Source organism: Megascapheus bottae, chromosome 31, assembly GCF_031878675.1.
Source record: "Megascapheus bottae isolate mThoBot1 chromosome 31, mThoBot2.hap1, whole genome shotgun sequence".
NCBI classification, from domain to species: Eukaryota; Metazoa; Chordata; class Mammalia; order Rodentia; family Geomyidae; genus Megascapheus; species Megascapheus bottae.
The window spans coordinates 6,818,519-6,834,936 of record NC_143539.1 but is presented as its reverse complement, the minus strand read 5'-3'; the positions used below and the strand labels follow the sequence as shown (position 1 = coordinate 6,834,936).

At 54.8% G+C, this 16,418-nt stretch overlaps 2 protein-coding genes across 2 annotated transcripts; both read left to right on the top strand.

Moving 5' to 3' along the window:
- The first annotated feature begins 294 nt into the window (after positions 1–294).
- On the top strand, positions 295–9,663 carry Dll3 (delta like canonical Notch ligand 3). Its single transcript, XM_090322064.1, has 8 exons — positions 295–366; positions 508–789; positions 2,028–2,085; positions 3,406–3,648; positions 6,366–6,583; positions 6,973–7,198; positions 7,938–8,532; positions 9,053–9,663. Exons 1-8 carry the CDS (start codon positions 298–300, stop codon positions 9,453–9,455), a joined length of 2,094 nt encoding a protein of 697 aa, XP_090178190.1. The 5' UTR covers positions 295–297; the 3' UTR covers positions 9,456–9,663.
- A 1,023-nt stretch (positions 9,664–10,686) lies between these two features.
- Selenov (selenoprotein V) lies at positions 10,687–15,505 on the top strand. The gene is made up of 6 exons (XM_090322531.1): positions 10,687–11,907; positions 12,775–12,787; positions 12,897–12,950; positions 13,080–13,154; positions 13,265–13,363; positions 15,402–15,505. The coding sequence occupies exons 1-5, from the start codon at positions 10,700–10,702 to the stop codon at positions 13,340–13,342; spliced, it is 1,428 nt and encodes a 475-aa protein (XP_090178657.1). The 5' UTR covers positions 10,687–10,699; the 3' UTR covers positions 13,343–13,363; positions 15,402–15,505.
- The last annotated feature ends 913 nt before the right edge of the window (positions 15,506–16,418 follow it).

Below are 16,418 nucleotides of genomic sequence, written 5' to 3'. Positions count from 1 at the left end.
ACGCGTGCAGCATCTTCCAACCACGTGCAAAACACACGCACGCACACCGGCCTGTCCCTTCCATCCTCGCCCCATCCCGGCCCCACGTCCGTCAGCTCCCTCGGGCACCCACACGCAGAATCTTCTCCAAGTTGTGCCGGCGAAGTCCCTACCCGTCTCCTCCCTCCCTCCTCCCCCCTCCCTCGGGTCCTCTGGAGCCTGGCGGGGCGTGGCCGTCCCCTCTGATATAAGGCTCTCCAGGCAGCTGCTGCGATTGCCGAGGCTACTGCCCCCCGCCGCCCCCCAAAAGAAAAAGCCATGGCTCCCCGGCGGATGGCTGCGCTCCTGGCCCCGGTGCTCGTCCTGCCGCTCTTCTGCCTACCCCAGGTCAGAGCCAGGCTGGAGGTGGACCGGGGAGGGATGAACCCATGGGGGTGTCTGTGTGGAGGAGCGATCTGGACGATTGGGGAGGGGTGGCAGCGAGGCAGGCAGACGCCCCCTCACCCACCCCCTGTCCCCCTCTCCTAGGCACGGCCGGCTGGTGTCTTCGAGCTGCAAATTCACTCTTTCGGACCGGGACCAGGTCCCGGGGGCCCGCCGTCCCCCTGCAGCGCCCTTGGTCCCTGCCGCCTCTTCTTCAGGGTGTGTGTGAAGCCGGGGGTGTCGGAGGAGGCCGCTGAGGCCCCGTGCGCTCTGGGCGCGGCGTTCGGTACGCGCGGCCCGGTCTCCCCGGAGCAGCCCGGAGCGCCCGCGCCCCATCTGCCGCTGCCCGACGGCGTCCTGCGGGTGCCCTTCCGGGGCGCCTGGCCTGTGAGTCTAACCCTGGACACTACTCTACCCCACCCCGATTCCTTCCAAGACCTGCTCAGACCCTACCTAATGGGACCCACAATCATGGTGACCACAACGTGTCTCTGGGGATTTCAAATGTTTGGCCCTCAGATCTGCATGTTGGAGACCCCATGTGTCTAGAGCCCCAGATCCTTTTTTTTCGTTGTTGTTTTTTGAAACCCTAAATACACACCAGCGTGCTTTTGGCTCCTGGGAGAATGACTAAAACTTAGGGTGCTCATCTTGCTTTCCAATTCTGCTGGTTGGGATAAAGCCACACACTGAGACTCCTAACCTCTCTCTCCTTTTGTCCATGTCCAACTCAGTTCTTCCAGCTGGAAGAACTTTCTTTTTCCTTTCTTCTTTTTTTTTGTTGTTATCCCCCCCCCTCCTTTCTTTCTTCATTCTTTCTCTCTCTCTTTTTTAAATTTGTAGTGCTGCTCTGTTTGAACCTAGGTTCTCCTGTTTGCTAGGCAGGGGCTCTAGCATGGAGTCTCCTAGCCCCTGTCCCTGGAGGCAAATCCCTAGCTTGGATCCCTTCTCCACCATCCCTAAAGTACAAAAGTGAACGCACAAGGATTTGAATCTCTACCTCTGTTCCTTTCATGTAGCTCTTGTCCTCTGAGTAACTTCTCTTTTTTCCTTTTTGCCAGTCCTGGGGCTTGAACTCAGGGCCTAGGCACTGTCCTTGGACACTTTTTGTTCAAGGCTCATGCTCTGCCACTTAAGCCACAGTGCCATTTCTGACCTTTTCTGTGTATGTGGTACTGAGGAATCAAACCCAGGGCTTTGTGCATGCTAGGCAAGCACTCTACCACTAGGCCAAAGTCCCACCACCCCTTTGAATAACTTTTACCCTTTCCGGTCTTAGTTTTCTCAGTGCTAAAATGGAACCATTCCTGAATCTCATAAAGAGAAAAGGAACTCAACTAAGTACTTGGAGGAAAGTGCTCATCATATAAATTCTCAACAAAGAAAGACAAAGACGGCTGGGTGTGGTGAAGCAATATGCCTTCAGTTTAAACCCCACTACTGGAGGGGGGGAGTGGGGGATTAAAGCAGGGAAAAGAAATCCAAGGCTGACTCTCCTTTCCTGATCCAGTCCCTTTTTGTGACATGTTGGCTCCATTCTGGCCACCCTCTACATGCTGTACTCTGGCCTTCACTAGTGCCTGTTCTGATTACTGTCTTAACCTTCTTTTTCTTCACTCAACCAGGGCACCTTCTCCCTCATCATTGAAACCTGGAGAGAGCAGCTAGGAGAGCAGACTGGAGGTGAGTGTCTGGTGGGGTTCACAAGGCCCAATAGGATGGTGACTTGAGGCTGTCTGTCCTGGGACATTCCCAGGACCTTTGAGCCAGTGACCTCACCACAGGCCCCAAGTGTGTGTGGATGTAGCCCCTGCTGCTGGTAAAGGCTGAGCAATGTTCTCCCAAACTCATATTGAACAAAAAAATTCAACCTTTTAGGGATGAAACCCAGAATCTCTTACAGTCTCAATTTTCTTTCTTTCTTTCCTTCTCTCTCTTCTTTCTTGTTTTTAATTGGTGGGGGAGGGGGCTCAAACTCAAGGCCTGGGAGCTAACTTTGAGCTTTTTTGCTTGAGGCTAAAGTGCTCTACCACTTTCAGCCACAGGGCCACATCTGGTTTTCCAGTGGTTCACTGGAGATAAAAGTCTCAAGGGGACTTTTTCTTTTCCAGGCTGACTCTGAACTCTGATCTCAGCCTTCTGAGCAGATCTAGGATTACAAGCATGAGACATCAGTGCCTGGCTTCAATTTTTTTTTGGAGGGGGGAAACTGGGGAGTCCTGGGGCTTGAACTCAGGGCCTGGGCACTGTCCCTGAGCTTCTTTTGCTCCACACTAGCACTCTGCTACTTGAACTACAGCATCACTTCAGGCTTTCTCTGTTTATATAGTACTGAGGAATCAAACTCACAGCTTCATCCATGTTCTACAAGCGTTCTACCACTTAGCCACTTTTCCAGCCTCATATTTTTTTTTCTTTTTGCCAGTCCTGGGGCTTGAACTCAGGGCCTGAGCACCTGAGCATGTATGTGGTACTAGGAAATGGAACCCTGGTTTTGTGCATGCTTGCATGCTAGACAAGAACTCTACCACTAGACCAAACTCCTGGCCCTGCCCCCCAGCCCTAATTTTCTATGTCATTTCTGGGGCTTGAACTCAGAGCCTGGGAACTATCTCTTAGTTGTTTTTTTTTTGTTTTGTTTTGTGTCAGTCATGGGCTTGAGCTCTTTTGAACCGAGATCCTCGGATCTCAGCCTCCTGAGTATTGCCCTGCCTGTGTTAGACATTTTACCACTAATATGGGAAGATGGGGGTGGGGGGTGGAGATCAGCGGGTGTTCATCTCCATGAGTGTACCAGTTTCCATGGTGACGATCTATGCGACTATAAGAAAGCGACCTGCAAGGTCCTAGGGTCCCCCCTAAAAGGAAGGTAAAGTGAGGTTCGCATCCTTTGAGATCAGGGGACACCCCCTCCCCACCGGTGGGCTCAGGAAAGGGGGTCTTGGCCTCCCCTGGGAAAGGCCGGGGTGACAGCAATGGGGTACCCTGACCTTCTCCCCGCAGGGCCCGCATGGAGCCTTCTGACGCGCGTGGCAGGTCGCCGGCGTCTGGCTGCGGGGACCCCCTGGGCCCGGGACGCTCAACGCGCAGGCGCCTGGGAGCTGCGCTTCTCCTCCCGCGCGCGCTGCGAGCCGCCCGACGCCGGCGCCGCGTGCACGCGCCTGTGCCGCTCGCGCAGCGCCCCCTCGCGGTGCGGCCCGGGACTGCGGCCCTGCGCGCCCTTGGAAGACCACTGCCAGGACGCGCGTGAGTCTCGCCCCGCCCCGCTCCCCGTCCTCCCCTCTCCTGCCTCGTCCTCCCATTCCCCTCCTGCGACCAGGTTCTCCAGGGAACTGGGGAGCCCTGGGTTCCTTCCCCAGCTCCAATCACGGTCCTCAGTCCCCTTCCCACCATCCAGACCAACACACCTTCAGGGAAACTGAGGACCCCAGACCTCTCTCCATCCCCGCTGGGGACATCCAGACGGTCCTCCCTCTTCTGGCACCCTGTTGTCCCAAGTGGGACACACTGCATCCGCACACTCCAAAGTTTCTGAAGCCTTTAGGGACCTCTCAATCGCCCTTCTTCCTATACCTCTTCCCTCCCCCACTCCCACAAGCCGTCCTCCTCCTTCCCTTCTTGAGGCTGCAGAAGAGAACTCTTGTGTTTTGCTGTTTTTATTTTTTGATTGGTTGATTACTTGGCAGCACTAGGGTTTGAACTCAGGGCCTCATGTTTGCAAAGCAAATTTGTTTTTTTGGTTTTGCTGTCATGGGCCTTGGACTCTGAGCCTGGGCGCTGTCCCTGAGCTCTTTAGCTCAAGGCTACGGTTATACCCCTGGAGCCACAGCCCCATTTCCACTTTTCTAGTGATTAAGTGGAGATAAGAGTCTCCCAGACCCAGGCTGGCTTTGAACCTGGATCCTCAGATCTCAGCCTCCTGAGTAGCTAGGATTACAGGCAGCAGATGCTTTTTTTATCATGATACTTACCCCTTAATCTCCTACTGTTGTTTTTTTTTTCCCCCTCTTTCTCTCATTTTGGAGATAGGTAGCCCAGGCTAGTCTTTGGGTCTTACCTCTGCTTTCTGAATGCTGAGATTATAAGTATGCATCACCATGGTAGGCTCCTCCATGGTTATTTTTGGGGAAGTGTGTGTGTGTGTGTGTGTGTGTGTGTGTGTGTGTGTGTGTGTGTGTGTGTGTGTGTTTAGTCCTGGGGCTTGAAGTCAAGGTCTGGACACTGTCCCTGAACTTCTTGCTCAAGGATAGATCTCTACCACTTGAGCCACAGCTCTACTCCCAGCTTTTTCTGTGTATGTGATACAGAGGAATCAAGCCTAGGGCTTCATGCCAGGCAAGTACCCTACCTCTAAACCACCTTCCCACCCCCCACACTTTTTCTTTTTTTTTTTTTTGGTAGTCCTGGGGCTTGAACTCTACCTCTTGAGTCACACACATAGCACCCCCTTTTGGCTTTTCAAAAGTTATGTTTCAAGGCTGGGAGTTTGGCCTGGTGGTAGAGTGCTTGCCTAGCATGCACAAAGACCCAGGTTTGATTCCTCAGTACCACATACATAGAAAAAATTTGGAAGCAGTGCTATGGCTCAAGTGGTAGAGCTCTAGCCTTGAGAACAGTCCAAGGACAGTGCCCAGGCCCTGAGTTCAAGCCCCACAACTGGGGGAAAAAAGTTATTTTTTCAAGCCAGTTTGTGACGGCTCATGCCTGCAATCCTAGCTAATCAGGAGGCTCAGATCTGAGGATCACAGTACAAAGCCTGCCCGGGTTATCTCCAATTAACCACTAGAAAATGGGAAGTGGCGCTGTGGCTCAAGGGGTAGGGCAGTAGCCTTGAGCTGAAGAGCTCAGGGACAGCGCCAAAGCCCAGAGTTCAAGCCCCATGACCTGGGGAAAAAAAAAAGTTATGTTTCAGATAGGGTCTTATATTTTCACCCAGAACTGGCTTCAAACTGTGATCCTTCTATATATGGCCTTTGCGACACAATTGGGATCACAGGTGCCATTGCCTGGATTGTTGATTGAGATGAGAGTCTCACTTTTTACCCAGGCTGACTTCATACTTCAACCCTCTCAATACCTGTCACCCAAGTTGCTGTGCTAACTAGCATGAGCCAGAGCACTGGGTTCCTTCTTGTTTTGTTTTGCTGGTCCCAGGGTGAGCTTGAACTCAGGGCCTGGGCACTGTCCCTGAGCTTTGTGCTACAGCCCCACCACTGGCTTTTTGGTGGTTAACTGGAGATGAGACTCTCACAGACTTTCCTTCCCCAGGCTGGTTTTGAATTGCAGTCCTCAGATTTTAGCCTCCTGAGTAGCAGGGAGGACAGAGAGAGCCTCCAATGTAAAGTACCTTTCATCACTTTATCCTTTGTCGGTCCTGGGGTTTTACTTGGGGCTTGGGTACTGTCTCTGAGCTCTTTTGCTCAGGGCTAGCACTCTACCACTTGACCCACAGCTCCACTTCTGCTTTTCTGGTGGCTAATTTGCAATAAGTGTCTTAACAGACTTTCTTGTCTGGGCTGGCTTTGAACCAAAGCCCTTAGATCTCCCCCTCCTGAGTAGTTAGGATGAGCCACCAGCTCCCAGCTGATTATTTTTTAAAGCTAGGGATCCTTCACTTTCACACTGTGGGTTCCTGGGACCCCTCCCCAAACACCAGAGGACCACCAAGACTCCTGGGATTTCCTCCTAATGTAGGGTTTTTTTTTTTTTTTTCCCCTGAGATTGCAGCCATGGCTCAGTTGGTAGAGTACTAGCCAATGAATGAAAGCATTGGGTACTGAGTTCACATCCTGGTCTTGGACCAAAAAGAATAGATTTTTTTCCCCAAGCCTCTTAGAATCCAATGTCCTCCTACCTTTCCTGCAAGGCCTGGGGGTCCCTTCCCATGTCCCAGACACCCTTCATTCTTTCCAGACTCACACTTGGACTTCCCTACCCCACCTGTTTCTTCTTTGTCCCCACAGTACAATGCCGGGCTGGCTGCAGTCCAGAACATGGCTTCTGTGAACAGGCAGATGAATGCCAGTGCCGGCAGGGCTGGACTGGACCTCTCTGTATCGTCCCTGTCTCCAGCCGCAGCTGCCTCAGCCCCAGAGACCCACCCTCTGCCATCTCTGAATGTCTTGGGCCTGGGCCTGGGCCCTGTGATGGAAACCCGTGTGCCAACGGAGGCAGTTGTAGCGTCAGTATCCGCATCGCACCCCATTCTAACCAGAATCTCTCCGGGGTGTTCCTTGGGTAGCCCTCTCTAGGTTCCGTGAGACACCAGCTTAGGAAGTGGTCTGAGCGTAGCAATCACAGAGGGCTTCCTGGTGGTGTCCAGCCTGCATGTGGAACCTCGGAGGAGGGTTAGGGACCAGAATCCTGTATGGAGGAGGTGGGGCTCAGAGCTCGTGGATTTGTCTGGAGGGATGAGTTGGGAGAGGGCAGAGCAGGCAGGGGTGGGTCCAGGGCCTGTCACTCAACACAATAGCACATGGGGCTGGGACTGAGAGTGGCAGTGGAGATAGAGGAGGGGGTGGGACTTCGCTCGGACAGCCTCCTGTTCAAAGCCATCTTGCCTCTGCCCAGGAGACGCCGCCGGGCTCCTTCGAGTGTGCCTGCCCCCGGGGTTTCTACGGGCCTCGCTGTGAGGTGAGCGGGGTGACGTGCGCCGATGGGCCCTGCTTCAACGGCGGCTTGTGCGTCGGGGGCGCAGACCCCGACTCTGCCTACGTGTGCCACTGCCCCCCGGGTTTCCAGGGTTCCAACTGTGAGAAGAAAGTGGATCGGTGCAGCCTGCAGCCCTGCCGGAACGGTGAGGGGTTGGCGGGCTGGAGCCAGGGCTGGGGTCCGGCCTAGGCAGTGCAGGATGGGAATCCTGTCCATTGGTCGTGCTGTCCTGGGCCCAGCCTGTGGAATGACTCCTCCGAGATCTCGTATGGATTGACTGAGAAGTTAGGGGGTGCCGGGCTTTAATCGAGGCACTGTGGATGCGGCAGGGACTGGCACAGGAAATCCCTGTTCTGTGGTAGGGACGGATGTGTTAGGGATATCCGTCTGGTATGTTTTGAGTCAGTGGTGGCTGGCAGGTGTCAGGGGCAGATCTGTGAGACCTTCACTGGGGCAGTGGAGGCAGAGGGAGTGGAATGGAGCCTCCAGAAGCTTCTGAACAGGGAGGACTCATCTGATATAGGTGATGAAAGATTAAATGAGATCATAAATAAGAGGCCTCCTTCCTGTCTCCCCACTTGCCCGCTCCGCTTTAATGTCCTGAACATTGAATTGAGAGCCTCTCACTTGCTAGGCAAGCGCTCTACCACCTAAACCACGCCCATCCCAGAAACCACGCCCACATAGACAAAACCACGCCCATCCTACCCCAAGCCCCGCCCCAACCGCGTAAGCCCCGCCCTCAGCCGGTAGGGGGTTATCAGCGGACCACCGGGACTGCTCCAGATGAGAGAAGGCGTGGAAAAGCTCGGGGGTGGGGGGGAAGGGCAGTGTCAAGGTTGACGCTTCTTCTGTACCCCTGACACCTCCCCGCCTCTCCACAGGTGGCCTCTGCCTGGATCTAGGCCACGCTCTGCGCTGCCGCTGCCGCGCGGGCTTCGCGGGTCCGCGCTGCGAACACGACCTGGCCGACTGCGCGAGTCGCGCCTGCGCCAACGGCGGCACCTGCGTGGAGGGCGGGGGCGGCGCGCGTCGCTGCTCTTGCGCGCTGGGCTTCGGCGGCCGCGACTGCCGGGAGCGCGCAGACCCCTGCGCCGCGCGCCCCTGCGCCCACGGTGGCCGCTGCTACGCGCACTTTTCTGGCCTGGTCTGCGCCTGCGCGCCCGGCTACATGGGCGCGCGCTGCGAGTTCCCGGTGCGCCCGGACGGCGCGGACGACGGCGCAGGCGCGGTACCCGCGGCCCCGCCGGGGCTGAGACGGGCGGACCCACAGAGCTTCCTCCTGCCGCCCGCGCTGGGACTGCTGCTGGCCGCGGGCCTCGCCGGCGCCGCGTTCTTCGCGGTCCACGTGCGTCGTCGAGGTCCTGGCCCTGATGCCGGGTCCCGATTGCTGGCGGGGACCCCGGAACCGGCGGGCCACCCGATCCCGGATGCACTCAACAACCGGAGGACGCAAGAGGGGCCCGGGGATGGTCCGAGGTGAGAGGCGCCGACCTGTGCCTCCATGCTATTGGCTATGCGCACCGACTTCTTTTTTTTTTCTTTCCTTCCTTCCTTTCTTTCTTGGTTCGAACTCAGGGCCTCGCACTCTCATTTGGCCTCTGTGCTCAACGTTGGTGCTCTATCATTCGAACCACGCCTCCACTTCCAGCTTTTCGGTGGCTCACTGGAGTTTGATGGACATTTCTTCCTAGGCTGGATTCAAACCACAACCCTCAGGTCTCAGCTTTCTGAGTAGCTGGGTGACAGGCCTGAGCTACCTGCGCCTGGCTGCTTTTTATTTTTCTTTTTTCTCTCTGGGCCACTGGGAATTGAACTCTGATCTACCATTTGCGGCTGCACCCCTCTTCCCCCCCCCCCACCAATTCTAGCCCTCCCTCCGCTGGTTGGTTGGGTCTTTGTAGAATTACCCTTCCTGCTTGTGAGTTCTTTTTCTTGGGTGGGGGAAACATGAAGGGAGAATCTCGAGGGTCTGGATCTTCTTGCTTTCTTCCCACAGCTCGTCTGTAGATTGGAATGGCCCCGAAGATGGAGACTCTCAATCCATTTACGTCATATCTGCACCCTGTGTTTATGCTCAGGAGGTAGTGGCACCCCTCATCCCCTCCCTGCACACTTTGGGGGTTTTGGACAGACACAGCTTCTTGATTTTTCTTCAGCCCTCCTTGATTTTCACATATGAAACTAAGAGGATAAAGTCTCTGCCATCCAAACTTGCTAGTTTTGTGCATTGCACTGGCTGCCGTTGGGCTTCTTGCCATTTTGTCTTTGGGAGACCCCGAGATTCAAGAAGTCACCCCCAGGACTCATCCCTCAGCCAAGAGCTTCTTCTGGGGCCAGGATGGGAAACCGAGGGTGGGCATCTCCTAATGGTTCTTTTGCTTTTGCATTTCCAGGCCTAATCTGTCTCGTCTCGATTGATGGCAGACAGCTGAATGTTTTTGTTCCTTGTTTGATGGGACCCAGTCTCCCTCCCCCACACTTTGGAGGGCTCGCTGGAAGGGGTGGAAATTGTACATATGGATGGCTATTTATACCCTATTTTTCTCTCTCCATCACCCAAAGACATAAAAGCTGTTATTTTGAATAAATACAACAGGCTGCGTGTTACGTCTTTAGCGTTGGGACTTTGACTCTCTCACCACCCTGGCTGTCAATATTTGGTAGTGGGTTCTTAGACTCAACCCCCACAGCCTGGAAAGGTGGAAAGGACTCAGGGTCCTCTTGATCACTGCTCTTTGTCTTCTAATTTACCTACCCAAGGCCCATGTGCCACAGTAAGGCCACACTGGATCACCACCTGCTGGCTGGGACTGGTTCCAGGCTGGCCTCCAACTTTGGATCCACTAGTGCCTGGAATATTGTGACATTTCATATAACAACTTTTTGAGGATTAAAAAGCTTAGATTTCTTTCTTTCTCTCTAAAGCGCTCTCTTTCTCGTTTTTGTTGGTCATGGGACTTGAACTCTGGGCCTGGGCGCTGTCCCTGAGCTCTTCAGCTCAAGGGAGCTCTTTGGCTCAAGGCTACCGCCCTACCCCTTGAGTCACAGTGCCATTTCCAGTTTTCTGGTGGTTAATTGGAGTCTCATGGACTTTCTAGTCCTCTGGCTGGCTTTGAGCCACGATCCTCAGATCTCAGCCTCCTGAGTAGCTAGGATTACAGGTGTGAGCCACCGTGCCCCACATAAAAGCTTAGATTTCTGAGTGCAAGTGGAGCTCAGTGCCAAGGGCGCTTGTAACTTCGGGCCTCTTGAGCCCCTAAAGCGAAATAGAGCAACAATAACAGAAGCCCACAGAACTGAACACACCACTGTCACCCCCTTCTCCGGTGTTTCTGGAGCTGGTTCACCTCTGGACAGAGCAGCCTCTGCCAAGAGCACTCACCCCTCCCAGACCCTCGGGCACCACCGGGGCTGTCAGTCTTTGGCGATGGGTGTGTCTTCTCCCTCTTCCCAGCCTGGAAAGGACGGGGGTCTTCGACGTGATCTTGGCTCTTGTCTTCTAATTCACCCAGCCATGGCAGAGCAGCCAAGGCGATGGGTGGGTGGGGCTTCTCCTGGCGGGTCTCCGCCCAAGTGGAACCCCGTGTAACAGTGCCCCCCGCGGTCGCCCCGCGTTTTAGAACCCTGGGGCCTGGGGCGGGAGATGCTCTTCGGGCGGGCGGAGCCGGACTTCCCTCACCGGGTTGCCATGAACCAGCAGGCGCCAGCCCCAGGCCCGGCCACACGCAGGGTCTCGGCCCCAGTCCGGGCTACGACCCTGCTCCGGACCCCGACGCCAATCCATCCCGCTTCCTCCCCGGTCCGGGCCTCGGCTCCCATCCGAACCTCGACTCCAGTCCGGGCCTCCACTCCAGTCCGGCCTCCGATCCCGGTGCGGACCCCGGCTCCGGTGCGGACCCCGATCCCGGTCCGGACCCCAGCTCCAGCCCAGCCTTCGATCCCGGTCCAGACCGGCGCCTCGGGCCAGACTGGGACTGCAGAGACCCCCGCCTTGACTCCGGCCCCGGCCCCGGTGCGGCCCCCGGCCCCGGTGCGGACTCCGGGTCCGGTGCGGCCTCCGGGCCCGGTGCGGCCTCCGGGCCCGGTGCGGATCCCGGGCGCCGTGCGGACCACGGCCCCGGCCCGGGCTCCGGTCCCTCTCAGGACCCCGGCTCTTATCCGGACCCCGGCTGCCGTCCGGGTTCCGATCCCGATCAGAACCCCGGCTCCGGTCCAGACCTCGACTCCAGCCCCGACCGCCGCCGCCGCCCAGGCCCAGACCCAGACCCCGGTCCCGCTCGACGCCCAGGACCAGGTCGGGGCTCCGGAGGCCCCGGCGCCGACCTGGACTCCATTTCTCAGCGGGACTCAGGCTCCAGCCCAGTTTCCAACACCAGCTGCGGTGGCCCCGGCGCCCGCCCCGGCCCCGGCCCCGGCCCCGGCACCCGCCCCGGCGCCCGCCCCGGCCCCGGCCCCGGCCCCGGCCCCCGCCCCGGCCCCGGCCGCAGAACCCCCGCAGAGCCTGCGCTGGAGTCCGGGCGCCACCTTGGCGCCCGCCCAGGAGATCGTCGTGTCCCGCGACTACGACGCCCAGGGGAGCCTGGAGCCCGCGCGGCCCTCGGTCTTCAGGGCGGCGGGGTCCGTCCAGAGCCCGCTCCCCGCGCACTTCCCTGCCGCCGCCAAGGAGCTGGCGCCCACCCTGGGCTCCCCCTCAGACAGCAACCTGTCGGCCACCACGCTGACCCAGGCCCCCGTCCCCGGGCCACTCTTCCCGCTCTCCCCGTCGTCCTCCTTTGTTGCCCCCAAGACCTTCATCGCCGCCAACAAGAACGTACAACTGCACAAGAGGATCTCGATCCGGGTGAACTACTGGTGAGGGGCTCCCCGCACCCCTTCCGGGGAGCGGGCCCGAGGGGAGGACGGCATGGGGCCAGGCAGGGCCTCCTCGGGACTTTGGAAACCCCGGCTCCTCCAGTCCCTTCTCTTTGGGGCTGGAGGGCTGAGTTCAAATCCCAGTTTGGGGCTCTGAGCTTCATTTATGATCATGTGTTCATCCCTGTGCTTTCTGGCTCTGAACTCTGCCCCCCACCCCACCCCTAAGGCTCCAATTCAGGGCCTGGACACTGTCCCTGAGGTCATTTGTTCAAAGCTAGCTCTCTACCACTTCTGGTTTTTGAGTGGTCGGTCACCTTGGAGGTAAGAGTGTGTGTGTGGGGAGGACTTTTCTGCCCCTGGCTGGCTTTGAACTGTGATCCTTAGATCTCAGCCTCCTGAGTAGCTAGGATGACAGGCGTGAGCCACCAGCACCCTGCTGGCTCTGAACTTCCATTCATTTCTCTTTCAGTGCTTAGCTGTGATCCTGGTTTGGGGGGGAGCACACAGGTCTAGTCTGTCACTTGAGAATTTCCAGCGTGTGTGTACCCCGGGTGGTTTCAAACCCAGATCATCAGATCTCAGCCTCCTGATTAGCTAGGATTATAGGCACCATCAGGTGGCTAGCACAGCTTTCTGGGCTGTGGTCTGGAGGGGGAGCATTCTGCAGAACATGGTCAGCACAAAGACCCTGGGGCAGGGCACTCGTGCAGTGTGGGGAGGCCAGCTAGTTGGGGCCAGGGGGAGTGAAATGAGGGAGTGAGGGAAGAGATGTAATGGGGCAGTCACTTAGGGAGAGACTGATACCGTCTCCTCTCTTCTCTCCACCTTCCTTCTCCTGCCCTTGGCCTCCAGCGGCCTCTGAAGCTATGGCCTTAGGGTGAGTAGTTCTGGCTTTGGATATGGGAAAAGCCCAGAGCCTCTTTCCTCTCTGTGACCCCCATGAGTGCCCCTCCCAATGACGCTATCACCTCCATCTCCATCCTCAGTACATTATACTGAAAAAGAGCTTGGAGCAGCAATTTCCAAATCTTCTGGACTTTGTAAGTGTGCTGGCCGGGCTGGGATTTGGAGCGGGTCAGGGGGGCCCCGTATCCCCACCTCCTCTTCATGGCTGGGAGGGGAGCCCTCAGTTTCCACCTCACTCCCCTCTTTTTTTGTTCTTGCCCCAGGAAGATGAAATTGCTGAAGAGGCTTCTGGGGAGTTTGAAGTATATGTGGATGGAATATTGGTCCATTCCAAGAAGGTGATTCTGAACAGGTGGACACAGGGCAGAGAGATGGGGCGAGGGTCCTGAGGGTTGAGGGAAGGGGGGGATTGCAATCCTATTCGAGAGTCATTTTTCTCCATGTTCAGAAAGGTGATGGCTTTGTGGATGAATCTGGGATGAAGAAAATTGCACAAGTTATTAATGAAGAGCTCAAGAAAAGGTAGCAGGCAATGGTGGGGCTGGAGGTGAGTGAGGGGCTGTGACTGTGGAAGGTCCCTGCAGGAGAAGGGCAGAGGCTGGGCTGGGGTTGGGGGACTCAGCTACGTCTGTTATCCTTTTCTGTGCCTCAGTTTCCTCAACCTTAAAATAGGAATGATGAGATATGGCCATGAGGGGCCCCTTATCAGGTAATAAACAGTACAGGCAAGTCAAGCACTGTGGCTCACACTTGTAACTCCTAGTTGTACTCCTAGCTCAGCTCTCAGGAGGCTGAGATCTGAGGATCAAGGTGTTCGAATCCAGCTCAGGCAGGAAAGTCCATGAGATTGTCCCCGCCCCCCCCCCTGCCCCCAGTCCTGGGCATTAAATTCAGGGACTGAGCACAGTCCTCAGGCTTTCTTCAAGGCTAGAGCTGTGCCACTTGAGCCACAGCACCACTTCCAACTTTTTTATATGTATATAGTACCAAGGAATCAAACCCTGGTCTTCGTGCATGCTAGGCAAGCACTCTACCCCTAGGCAAAACTCCTAGTCCAAAGAATTTACAGGGTCTGGAAGTGGTGCTGTGGCTCAAGGGGTAGGGCAGTAGCCTTGAGCTGAAGAGCTCAGGGACAATGCCAGGCCCCACAAACAACCAAAAAAAAAAAAAAAAAAGAAAGAAAGAAAGAAAGAAAGAAAGAAAGAAAAGAAAAAATGAGTTCACAGAGACTTTTCTGCCCAGCTGGCTTTTTTTTGAGCTGGTCTTGGGCCTTGAACTCAGGGCCTGAGCACTGTCATTGGGTTTTCTCAAGAGCTCTACCTCTTGAACCACAGCACCACTTCTGGCTTTTTCTATATATGTGTTACAGAGGACTCAAACCCAGGGCTTCATGAATGTGGGGCCAGCACTCTACCACTAGGCCAAACTCCCAGCAAGTCTTATGAGATTCTTATGTCCAATTAACCACTAAAAAGCTGGAACTAGAGCTGTGACTTCATGGGACCGACTCTGAGTTTAACTTTTGCCTTTTTTTCTCTCCCTGGGTTAGTTTATTTTCAAGCAAACTATGTTTCTTGAAGTTGGAAATCCAGAAAAGGAGGTTCCCTTTACCGTCCCCCCCTCTTGGTTGGAGCTAGGTCACATGGTCATTTCTAAGCCAATCACTGAGGTCCAAAGGAATTTCACACTTTAATTGGCTAGATTTGATCCATGTGCCCATTCTTGGAAGGGGAGGTGGAGTTGATCCTTCTGAACCATGATGCAAGGGGGTCACTGGATGAGTAAGAACAAGTGAACTCATAGCTAAGTTCATAGTCCATGATAAATTACAGATATAATGATCAGCAGGGGGCCAGTGGCTCACGCCTGTCATCCTAGCTACTCAGGAGGAGGCTGACATCTGAGGATGGCAGTAGAAAGCTATCTCAGGCAGCAGAGCCCATGAGACTTACCTATAGTGAACCACCAGAAAACCAGAAGTGGCACTCTACTCAAATGGTAGAGTGCTAATATCGAGCACTCATGGATAGTGTCCAGGTTCTGAGTTCAAGCCCCACAACAAGAAATATATAATGAGGGAGTTTGGCCTAGTGGCCAAGTGTTTGTCTAGCATGCACTAAGACCTGGGTTCAATTCTTCGGTAGCACGTACATAGAAAAAAAAAAAAACCCAAAAGTGGTGTTGTGTCTCAAGTGGTAGCATTCCAGCCTTGAGAAAGCCCAAGGACAGTGCTCGGGTCCTGAGTTCAAGCCCAAGGACTGGCAAAAAAAAAAGGAAAAGAAATCTATAATGATCATTGCAGAAAACGAATTGTAACTGTACTTCCTCAAGTAGGAAGTACAATTGCTTTCCCGGCTTTTCATTTTCATTGCATACATAAACATTTGATGTGAGTTTTTGTTTTTGTCCTGGTCCTGGGGCTCATACTTAAGACCGGTGCACTGTCTCTGAGCTACGCCTGGTACAGTTTCCAAGCTAGCAAGAATAGGCATTGTAATCTGTAGAATGCATAGGATTTCATATATGTATGTACCTTATGTAGGAATACATATGTATCTTCTCTCCCCACCCCTTTCCCCTCTCAGGAGCCTCAGCAAGATGATGAGAAGGGCTGAAATGTTCCCAGGTCCTTTTCTGACGGTGGCTGGGGCCACAGATGGGTGGGGAGGGGCAAAGAGGGAAATACAGAGTCTGCCTCCCCTGTCTGAGTCTGCCATGTCTGCCTTAGCAGACTTGCTTCTGCGCAAGTCTCCTGCTGTTGTACTCTCCAAGTCTCCTTTATTCTGGATCAAAGGGGGTATTGGGAAGGGCGTGGGGGGCGGGGGGGGGAAATGCCAGTGACTGGCAAACTTAAAATGTCCCAAGGCTCAGGTGCTGCTGGGTTGGCACTAATGGGAGGAAACTGAGGCAGAATGGACCTGGGAAAATGAAGATGGTAGCCAGAAGTCAGGAATCCAGAGATATGAATATCATGAAAAATGACTAAAAGCACAGAAGCAAGCTTAGAGTGCCACTGGCTCAGGCCTGTAATCCTAGCTACTCAGGAGGCTGAGACTTAAGGATTGTGGTTTGAAGCCAACCTAGGCAGGAAAGCCCATACTCTTATCTCCAAAGAATCAGCAAAAAACAAAAGTGGAGCTGAGGCTCAAGTGGTAGAGTGTTAGCCTTGAGCAAAAAAGCTATGGGACAGTATCCAGGTTCTAAGTTCAAGCCCCAGGGTGGGCACACATGTACACACACACACACACACACACACACACACACACACACAGAATTATTAGGATAAGAAAAAACTTGCTCTTTGTATATTATCAAAGAAAAAGAACAGATTAACAACAGAAGTCAATACCTTTAATAAAGCACCAAAATATAAACAAATAGCATTTAATTTACATACAAATCCTCTTATAGCCATAACAAGTTTTGAAATATTCTTTTCTTTTTTTTTTTTTGCCAGTCCTGGGCTTGAGCTCAGGGTCTGAGCACTGTCCTTGGACTTTCTCAAGGCTAGAGCTCTGCCACTTGAGCCACAGCACCACTTCTGGCTTTTTTCTATGTATGTGGTACCGAGGAATCGAACCCAGGTCTTCATGCATGCTAGG

Coding starts and splice junctions, on each gene's coding strand:
- Selenov (XM_090322531.1), top strand. CDS start 10,700: ATGCTCTTCGGGCGGGCGGAGCCGGACTTCCCTCACCGGGTTGCCATG. Junction 12,951..13,079: donor TTCCAAATCTTCTGGACTTT/GTAAGTGTGCTG, acceptor TTCTTGCCCCAG/GAAGATGAAATTGCTGAAGA. Junction 13,155..13,264: donor TATTGGTCCATTCCAAGAAG/GTGATTCTGAAC, acceptor CTCCATGTTCAG/AAAGGTGATGGCTTTGTGGA.
- Dll3 (XM_090322064.1), top strand. CDS start 298: ATGGCTCCCCGGCGGATGGCTGCGCTCCTGGCCCCGGTGCTCGTCCTG. Junction 367..507: donor CGCTCTTCTGCCTACCCCAG/GTCAGAGCCAGG, acceptor CCCCTCTCCTAG/GCACGGCCGGCTGGTGTCTT. Junction 790..2,027: donor CCTTCCGGGGCGCCTGGCCT/GTGAGTCTAACC, acceptor TCACTCAACCAG/GGCACCTTCTCCCTCATCAT.